At 40.8% G+C, this 10,935-nt stretch overlaps 1 protein-coding gene across 4 annotated transcripts in view; it reads left to right on the top strand.

Annotated features, from left to right (window-relative positions):
- The first annotated feature begins 31 nt into the window (after positions 1-31).
- LOC308081562 (protein NLRC3-like) overlaps positions 32-10,935 on the top strand; it is a 44,974-nt gene continuing 34,070 nt past the window's right edge. For 3 of the 4 annotated variants that reach the window (XM_080457926.1, XM_080457927.1, XM_080457925.1), the window contains exons 1-4: positions 32-123; positions 460-700; positions 5,451-5,503; positions 8,071-9,859. In XM_080457926.1, the coding sequence (XP_080314052.1) occupies positions 72-123; positions 460-700; positions 5,451-5,503; positions 8,071-9,859 (2,135 nt within the window). In that variant the 5' untranslated portion in view covers positions 32-71. Of the gene's footprint in view, positions 124-459; positions 701-5,450; positions 5,504-8,070; positions 9,860-10,935 lie in introns of those variants that run through there. The other variant, XM_080457928.1, reaches the window with a different exon arrangement.

Here is a 10,935-nt window from a genome sequence, read left to right as displayed (position 1 = left end):
CTGTTGTTTTTTCTAACTCAACAATAGTTGTAACGTTAGACCAGCATGAAGCTACAGACGCTGACCCACCAATGTCAAATCCAAGTTCAACGTCAACAAGTACAGGACACCCTAAAGCTGAAGGTGAGCTGACAATATGAATAGATGTGTCGCACATAGTTTTCACTCTTTACCTGTAGTCTGTAGTGCTTCACATACATCATAATAAAACAGATCTAACATTCCATTAACAAGATCACTTTACATCTTATACTGGAAGGCTTGTTGGCTATTCCAATGATTGATGAGCCCATTTGAATTCCCCCAAAACAGAGATAGGTGTATACGAACACTTGCTAATATTCCATTAACAGAGGGATGAAAAGTCTTCACATGTTATAATGTAGAATGTTTAGAAACGTGTTTAAATGTGTTTAGCACAGAGTATCACCAAGAACTACATTTACATTTTATCTTCAGATAAACACTTTGTCGATAAACACCGGTGTGACCTGATTGGGGGAGTGGTCGTGGTCATACCCATCCTGGATCTGCTCCTTCAGGAGGAGGTTATCAAGAAGGAGGGCTACGATAATGTGATGGTCAAGCCCACCTCTCAGGCTCAGATGAGGGAACTCTACAACCTCTTGAACTCCAGAAAAGCCAAAGACATTTTCTACAAAGGTCTTGAAACAAATGAGAAGGGTCTTCTTGATGAGCTGTAAGTGATACTCATTTATATTACATAATCTTTAGGCCTAATTGTATTAGTACACAAGAATGTTTTAACTCACAGGTAACACTCCTGAGGTGGTGCTTTCTGTGTCCTCATAGTTAGGGAATTTTAGCAAAATATTTGGACCATCTGTGAAAAAATGTACTACCAATAGCTTTCTTCACCAATGTGTTCTTATAGGTGTCTAGAATCACCTCTGAATTTATTTAAACCCAAATCCTCGTGGAAAATCCTGGAGAGCCAATCAAAGTTAAGGAGCCCAGAGGGCTTGGGTGAAAAATATGAAAAGAAATAAAAGTCTTGTGAGGTGTCTAACTAGGGGTTTTCAGGGGTGCTGAAACCATTCCAACCATTATTTTTGAGTAAAAATGTCTCCCTGGCCATCTAATATTGGTATATTGGTTATTGTTAGTGTATAATCAGTGTATAATCAATGGTAGGGGATTGGGGTGTTGTTGAATTGATTCTATTCTGAAAAATAAAATAAGAAAATATTGCTAAACACTTGATAAGAGTGTACACCTACTGTGCACATGCTCAGTGGGATACACTGTCTGCATGTGGGGAAGGAGCGGGAGTGTTGCATCCTGGCAAATATGTCTGGACGATTTTAAGGTACGGTAGTTTATCTACTTTTTGGCATTTATTTTCCTCTGCTGGCAAAACTTTTGATTACTGTGAATTTAGATGTCAATTTTCTCTAGCCTATTGCTTACATTGAACAATCATTAGTTAAACAATCATGACACTTGTCTTTTAGTAGACAACATGGAAGAGGATTCTCTTGTGGCTTAAGGTGCTTCATCTGTGGTGGTCCTGAGACTGAGATTCAAAAGCTCTCAAAAGTCACCCAAAAAGGCTATGCACAGATGTTGTCTTATTCTGAGAGTGTGGATGATGCAGCATTAATCAGAAGACTACATGAGGACTGGAAAAACTGAGATGACCCCAAACTAAGATACCATTTGGAATGCAAAACCGAGCTATACAGTCGTGCAAGAGGTATATCCACTGGAAATCGTACGTTTTTTTCAATGTGATGAAAGTTGCCACTTGCAGATTTCAATCCTATTCTATGTTGTGAGTGACATCATAATGTAATAAAAACTTTAAACATAATCTATTCTTTAGAGCAAGATGAGCAAGACCAACGGCCAGACAGGAAGAAAAGACACAGGGCATTGTCTGGGTCAAGTAGTTCAAGTGCTAGCTGGCACACTTGATCTACCATAATACTTGCATCCTTTGCAATGAAGGTATCAATGCTGGCACATTGAAAAGAAACCCTGTATGTAAGATTCAAATGAATTTTGATAATTGTTTTTCTTGCTCCTCATTGGAGGCTTCCACTCAAAGTAGAATAATTTAATCATGCACATACTGTATGTGGCTACCTTTTATCCAGACAGAGCTCGGCAGTTGTATCGTGCACCTGATAATGTCTACCAGGACCAACTGAAAAGGAGTTTGATGCAGAAAGCAAAGCGACGAGGTGATGACTGGGGACGTGAAGTCGCTGGTCGCCTGTCTGGTATTATAGATTTGGTGGCAGAAGAGGCAGTATATCATATTCGATGAAGAAGAGACTTTGAGAACCCTGTTACAAAGTCTAAGGTAACATTATATGGATACGCAATACAGCTGTACAATACAACTCACATTTCTTATCCTTTATTAGTCCCCCTCATTCCTGGACCCATATCAATCTTGCAGAATAAATTATTTTGAAATCAAAAGTTTCACTATTAAGAATTATATTTCTTCCCTCAGGATAAGAAATGTGAGTTGTATTGTACAGCTGTATTGTGTATCCATATAATGTTACCTCAGACTTTGTAACAGGGTTCTCAAAGTCTCTTCTGCATCGAATATGATATACTGCCTCTTCTGCCACCAGGCGACCAGCAACTTCACGTCCCCAGTCATCACCTCGTCGCTTTGCTCTCTGCATCAAACTCCTTTCAGTTGGTCCTGGTAGACATTATCAGGTGCACGATACAACTGCCGAGATCTGTCTGGATAAAAGGTAGCCACATACAGTATGTGCATGATTACATTATTCTACTTTGAGTGGAAGCCTACAATGAGGAGCAAGAAAAACAATTATCAAAATTCATTTGAATCTTACATACAAAAGACTTACCAGGGTTTCTTTTCAATGTGCCAGCATTGATACCTTCATTGCAAAGGATGCAAGTATTATGGTAGATCAAGTGTGCCAGCTAGCACTTGAACTACTTGACCCAGACAATGCCCTATGTCTTTTCTTCCTGTCTGGCCGTTGGTCTTGCTCATCTTGCTCTAAAGAATAGATTATGTTTAAAGTTTTTATTACATTATGATGTCACTCACAACATAGAATAGGATTGAAATCTGCAAGTGGCAACTTTCATCACATTGAAAAAAACGTACGATTTCCAGTGGATATACCTCTTGCACGACTGTATAGCTCGGTTTTGCATTCCAAATGGTATCTTAGTTTGGGTTCATCTCAGTTTTTCCAGTCCTCATGTAGTCTTCTGATTAATGCTGCATCATCCACACTCTCAGAATAAGACAACATCTGTGCATAGCCTTTTTGGGTGACTTTTGAGAGCTTTTGAATCTCAGTCTCAGGACCACCACAGATGAAGCACCTTAAGCCACAAGAGAATCCTCTTCCATGTTGTCTACTAAAAGACAAGTGTCATGATTGTTTAACTAATGATTGTTCAATGTAAGCAATAGGCTAGAGAAAATTGACATCTAAATTCACAGTAATCAAAAGTTTTGCCAGCAGAGGAAAATAAATGCCAAAAAGTAGATAAACTACCGTACCTTAAAATCGTCCAGACATGCAACACTCCCGCTCCTTCCCCACATGCAGACAGTGTATCCCACTGAGCATGTGGGATACACTTGATAAGGTGTACACTCTTATCAAGTGTTTAGCAATATTTTCTTATTTTATTTTTCAGAATAGAATCAATTCAACAACACCCCAATCCCCTACCATTGATTATACACTGATTATACACTAACAATAACCAATATACCAATATTAGATGACCAGGGAGACATTTTTACTCAAAAATAATGGTTGGAATGGATTCAGCACCCCTGAAAACCCCTATTTAGACACCTCACAAGACTTTTATTTCTTTTCATATTTTTCACCCAAGCCCTCTGGGCTCCTTAACTTTGATTGGCTCTCCAGGATTTTCCACGAGGATTTGGGTTTAAATAAATTCAGAGGTGATTCTAGACACCTATAAGAACACATTGGTGAAGAAAGCTATTGGTAGTACATTTTTTCACAGATGGTCCAAATATTTTGCTAAAATTCCCTAACTATCAGGATAATGTAGGCCAGTGCTTGGCCTCAGTATTTTCTTTAGTAAATTCACCAACTTGGTGAAGGAACATCCTTGTCTTTATAAATAAAAGACAGCCACTTGCCACAGCCAGCTTTGTCAACTGGTAAACAATTAAAGGACCAAACACATATAGAGACAAACAATGCCTCCCAAAATCAGTGTGTGAATGGGGCGTCACAGTTAGACATGTGTGTTTGCGTTAGCCACGCCCACAGCTGTTGTTGTATGATAATAAGGGGAGGGGGGTATGTTTTTAGCACGTTGTAAAAGCGGTGTATTTCAATTGGGCCTTTTGACACAAAAGGTGTATGTGTTTACATAAGGTGGCCTCCTGGTGGCGCTATAAAAGGCAGATGTGAAAAATGGAGGGAAAAGGTTTGTCCTTGGCCTCTACGGAGTGCGCATACAAAGTTTTACACAGATCGTTGCAGTTATAGGTAAAAACACAAATTGGCCTGTTATAGTGCCACCATTAGGCTGATTTGAAAATGTTCAAGTGGCATTTCTTTCTCGGCCTATTGGGAAGGTGCGTACACCATTTCATGGAAATCTTACGCTGTGTTCATGATTTGAGGCATTTTGTTAAAAACTGAGAAGTCCTGCAAACTTTGGAAGCCAATCTTTACCAATCAGGAAGGAATATGAGAAATCTGAAAGACAGGTTTTGTTTCATGACTATAGAGATACTGTGCACTGATTTGCGTGATGTTTGGACAAAATCTGTAGGAGTAATGTTTAAAAATTGGCCTCCTGGTGGCGCTATAACAGGCCCATGTGAAACATTTGGGGCAGAGGTTCTGCTCTGGCATCCAGGGAGTGTGTGTGCACAGTTTGGCTGCGATCCAGCCAACGGTGCCGGAGATTAGCTGTTAAGACGGAACCACACACACACACACACACACACACACACACACACACACACACACACACACACACACACACACACACACACACACACACACACACACACACACATGCACACGGACGGACGACAAGGTGCAAAACATAGTCTCGGCCATGCCTTTTGGCCTGGCGGAGACAAATATATAATAGTATATAATTCCATTCAAAATTTCGTGCCAAATTAAACTACGCATTACGCTGCAGCACATTGTGAACTTGTAGATCTGTTCTTTTTGTCATGTACGGTATACATTAGGCTGCAATCACACAGCCCGTTTGGCGAAAAACTACAATATGTAGTTTATTAGACATGGGAACCCTGTGGGAACCCTGTCTAATCACCTGATTCGAATGCCATGTATTTTCACTTAGCTATTGAGGTTACTGACAATGTTTGGTCCTATAATGTAATGTAGCATGGTAGAGTTATTGTATACATTATAGTTATTAAAGAAGAAAAAAAATACATTTCACAGCAGAAACACTCATCCACAACCCAAAGAAGCAGCTGCATCTGTCTCAGGTGAAGGTGAGTGCTGTTTAAAGTTGATCAACTTAAAATTGAGACATTTCATCTTAGTTCTCATAACGATAATGAATGTATTTGTATTGAACTTTTTGTAAACAGAGTGGGGCACAAAACATTCCAACCATGTTTAATATTGTGCACCTTGTTTCTGCTTGCTAATTAGCTTACATGAAGCATTGAGAGCTGATATAATATTGTCAAACATGGCACATAATATGTAGTTCAGTGCCATGAAAGAGTCTAGCTGTCTATAAGTGCGTGCGTGCGTGCGTACGTGTGAAATGACTACAATGGAGTATCAGCCCAGCTTAGAAGGTTTGGGGATAGAACAAGAGGGGGGGTGAGGGGTGGGTAGGTAGAGGAAGGCCAAAGAGGTTATGGATGCGGTGAGAGAGGACATGCCAGAAGAAGAAGAAGAAGTTTTAAGAATAGCAAGAATTAAAATATTGTTACTTCTCTCTTTGGGCGCACAGATCAGCATGTCCATTTATTAAGTGTGCCTGCCATACGGTAGCCATTGAAATGCATGTGTGCTTACACAGTGATATTTGCAAGTCATTGTGCTTGCTAGCCTAGGTGAGGTGCTTGCTTGATTAGCTAAATGTGCAGCAGCTGTTGCAAGCTTGCGGATCTACCGCAAGCTCACAGTGCACAACGCCTCGTGCTGCGAGCCAGTGAATGAGATCCTTGCTTGGTTGTCAAGGACCCCAGGGGTCAACTCCAGTATATTTGTAGCGCACACACACACACACACACACACACACACACACACACACACAAACACACTAGCGGAAATTGCCGATCTACAAGCTCACAACGCATCACGAAGCTTGTGGATTCGTTACTTTGTGGACCCTATTTTCGCCTGTGCCTTACCCATTATCCCTAAACTTCTTTGCCGTTTTTTACTATTACTATTTTTTACTATTAGTTCAAATAGCCAATCTACAAGCTCACAACGTGTCGAACTGTGACTAGTTGAACTATTTGAAAATATTTTTAAAAATAGTAAAAATGGCAAAGAAGTTTAGGGATAATGCGTAAGGCACCGGCGAAAATAGGGGGGGGGGACACATCAATCATTTTGTACTGAGACTTTCTACTCATTTGAGCGCCTGCTGCTCTTTCCAACTGCAGATAAACTGGCTGCAGATAACAGTAAATTATCCTGCTAAACACAAATGCAATTAATTTGATATCAGGAGAGTTACTGCCATATCTGTTCCTAGGGGGACAATAATTGTTGAAGCCCGCTGGCTGGGCGGGCTTCAAACAGCCATAACTCCAGTTTGCGGCATGCTACCGTCTCCAAACTTGGTGTGTGGTCCCACACACTTCCAATTTCATTAAAAATGACAATTTCCGGTTTTTCAGGTTCAACTTCCGGTTTGTCTGATTGCCTTGAAACTTAACCCACACACTCTCTGAGGGGTGTGTAGTTCAATGTTGCAACCCCTTCCGGTTTTACCAGGAAATGGTTGTCGAGACCCAAAACGCTGCCTAGCCCCCCACCCCTCGTTTATGGGTACGAGGAATCCAATAGTAGAGACTGGAACCGGAAGTGGGTCAAATTGCAATGTCCCCCCACTATAATCATGTATTTGACCATACCTCCTGATAACAAGGTTGCACAGACTTAGCGAGCTGCAGGCACACTAACATTTTCTCAGAAACGTTTCTAGTATTATATTACATTATAGTATTTCTGTCAAAACATTATTACTGTTGTTTAAGAAAAATAACCATGTCCAGTGTATATATTTATTTTGTTATTTTCTTTTTTTAAGTAAAGTATAGGCCAAATTGTTTTGGAAAACAATGTAAAAACAGTTAACAAACTAAGTACCCTAGGCTATAGATGGGTTTCCGCGCGACGTCATCACAGAGCAGAGTGCGCAATCTGCGCATGCAGGTGGTAGAACGAACCGGAAGCGCCATTCACTCTGTTGTTATTTTCGGGATTTAGATAGGCATAATGCTGCTATTTTAGGCATAATAGGCATAATGCTGCTATTATATACAAACAGATCCAACGTAATAATAATGATTCTAAGAGTGTGCTTTTCTGTGTGTGTGTGTGTGTGTGTGTGTGTGTGTGTGTGTGTGTGTGTGTGTGTGTGTGTGTGTGTGCGTGCGTGCGTGCGTGCGTGCGTGCGTGCGTGCGTGCGTGCGTGCGTGCGTGCGTGTGCGTGTGTGTGTGTGCGCGTGCACATGTGCGAGCGTGTGTTCACTGTGATTAATTGTGATAACATAATGCTAGTGATGATTCACATAGCATCAGGAAGCCCTAATCTTCAACTATTGTTTAACCATATCCTGGCATTCCTGTTTTGGCCACATTTTCCAAATTATGTATACATTTTCTTATAAATATATTTGGTAATATAGGTATATATAAGTGGTTAATCATAGTCAATAATTTTGATAATCTGACATTAAATGGAAGACTTCCGTAGACCAACATCTACAGCAGCAGACACATGATAGAATTACCAAGACCTGTCATTGGAGGACCATATGTACCATAACATGAAGTTAACGATGTCCTCTGTTCTTTTATCATTTAGACATTCCTGCTCTTTCGTATCAACATCAACTCAAGTCTATTCTGAAGAACAAGTTTCAGTGTTTGTTGGAGTGGATCACAAAAAAAGGGGAAAAAACACTTCTGAATAAGATCTATACAGAGGTTTACATCACAGAGGGAGGGAGTGGAGAGGTCAATCAGGAACATGAGGTCAGACAGATTGAAACAGCATCCAGGAAAACAGCCGGACCAGAAACACCAATCAAATTAGAAAACATCTTTGAACCTTTACCTGGAGAATATCAACCAAGAACAGTGATGACGAAGGGAGTGGCTGGCATTGGTAAAACAGTCTTAACTCAGAAATACACTCTGGACTGGGCAGAAGACAAAGCGAACAACAATTTCGACTTTGTATTTCCTTTCACTTTCCGAGCACTGAATTTGGAGGAGGGGAAGAATTTCAGCTTGGTAGGCCTCCTTCGTCACTTTTTTGGTGGAATCGAGGAAGAAGTCATCTCCAGCTTTAAACGGTCCAAAGTTGTCTTCATCTTTGATGGATTAGATGAGTGTCGGATTCCTCTACACTTCCAGAACAATGAAATCTGGACTGATGTCACAAAGCCAACCTCAGTGGACATGTTGTTGATAAACCTCATCAAGGGAAACATGCTTCCCTCTGCTCGCATCTGGATAACGACACGACCTGCAGCAGCCACTCTGATCCCAGATGAGTATGTGGACAGGGTGACAGAGGTGAGAGGCTTCACTGACCCCCAGAAGGAGGAGTACTTCATGAAGAGAGTCAGTGACAAGAACCAGGCCAGAACAATCATCTCACACATCCAGACATCACGAAGCCTTCACATTATGTGCCACATCCCAGTCTTCTGTTGGATCACTGCTAAAGTTCTGGAAGACATGCTGAGAAGTCGAGGTCTTTGGCGCTGGCAAAGACCTTTGGCGCTGCCGAAGACCTTGACTAATATGTACATCCACTTCATGAAGGTTCTGTCCAAACAAGCAAGCAACAAGAAAAGTGTCAAATATCATTCTGATTTTGTGACAGAAATCCGTCCAGTCATTCTGTCTCTGGCAAAACTGGCTTTTGAACAGCTGGAGAAAGGCAACCTGATCTTCTATGAAGAAGACCTGACAGAGTGTGGTATTGAAAGCAGTGATGCAGCGGTACACACAGGAATGTTCACGCAGATCTTCAAAGAGGAGCATGTAATGGAAGAGGACACTGTGTTCTGCTTTGTCCATCTGAGCGTTCAGGAGTTTCTGGCTGCTCTTCATGTCTTCATCACATTCATCAACAGTGATGTCAACCTACTGTCAGAGCCACAAACAACCTCATCTAAACCTAACATGTATCACCTCTACCGGAGTGCTGTAGACAAGGCCTTAAAGAGTCCAAATGGACACTGGGACTTGTTCCTCCGTTTCCTGCTGGGTCTCTCAGTGGAGACCAATCAGAAGCTCGTACAAAGACTGTTGGGACAGACAGGAAGCAGATCACAGTCAAAATGGCAAACAGTCAAGTACATCAAGGATAAGATCGGGAACAATGACTCTACAGAGAGAAGCATCAATCTGTTCCACTGTCTGAATGAGATGAATGATGATTCTCTGGTGGAGGAGGTCCAAAGGTTCCTGAGAGTAGATCTCTCCAAACGGAAATTCTCTCCTGCTCAGTGGTCAGCTATAGCCACCATGGTGCTGTCATCAGGAAAGGATCTGGATGTGTTTGACCTGAAGAGATACCATCCTTCAGAAGAGGGTCTTCTGGGGCTGCTGCCAGTGGTCAAATTCTCCAATAGAGCTGTGTAAGTGAACTGATAACTTCATACATTTAATATACAATGCCATTGTTCTGTTATAGGAAAGAAAATACAAGCATTTAACCGTTTAAGCCCGATATTCTTTGTCATATGACAAATAGTGAAAATGGCAGATCTACAAGCTCACAGCACACTACTTTGTGTTGTGAGCTTGTAGATCTGCTGTGTGTGTGTGTGTGTGTGTGTGTGTGTGTGTGTGTGTGTGTGTGTGTGTGTGTGTGTGTGTGTGTGTGTGTGTGCGTGCGTGCGTGTGTGTGACAAATAGCGAAAATAGTTGATCTACAAGTCCACATCATGTCGCATGTTGTGAGCTTGTAGAGCGGATAATAACTCCCCTCTTCAAGTGTAGTATTGCATCCTTGCAGGTGAAAGCATAAAGATATTATGAGTCAGAGTGAATGAAAATAGAGGAAACGTTTAGTCATTTACCATAGAAAATGTGATTTTAAGTGGAATATCAGATTGTACATCTTATTTTAATGTGTGAGGTGGTGGATAGCATTCAAAAGTAGTGGAAACATAAAAAGGTTGTAGAGAAACCTATTATTCTTCACTCAGTTTGACCAGCAGCCATTAGACAGCTCAGTGTTTTCAACAGGGCTTTCCTCCCGTATGGTGTTAAATCAACGTTACCATTACAAAGTTTGTAAATTTGCATAGCAAGATTTGTGTGTGTGTGTGTGTGTGTGTGTGTGTGTGTGTGTGTGTGTGTGTGTGTGTGTGTGTGTGTGTGTGTGTGTGGGTGTGTGTGTGTGTGTGTGTGCGCGCGTGCGTGCATGCACAACACAGTTGTAAAAAACAGACAGAACTTTCACAATTTATTTTACTGACAGATAAACATGCAAAGAAATTGATGGAATGGGAATGAAAACATAATGATAAAATAATTATAAGATTGTTAAAATATAAGGTATACATTTTTGTATTTAAACATTTTAAAACTTGCATTAAAAGTTGCAATTCTGTATTATCTTTACACTAATTCTAATAAATGGATGTTTCATGTATTATGTGAACATATTGGTTTCATCATGAACAGTAATTAGAACATTACTGTTTTC

The sequence above is a fragment of the Gymnoscopelus braueri genome (genome assembly GCF_963280865.1).
Source record: "Gymnoscopelus braueri genome assembly, contig: SCAFFOLD_298, whole genome shotgun sequence".
Lineage (NCBI taxonomy): Eukaryota > Metazoa > Chordata > Actinopteri > Myctophiformes > Myctophidae > Gymnoscopelus > Gymnoscopelus braueri.
This window is presented reverse-complemented; position numbering and strand designations above follow the sequence as displayed.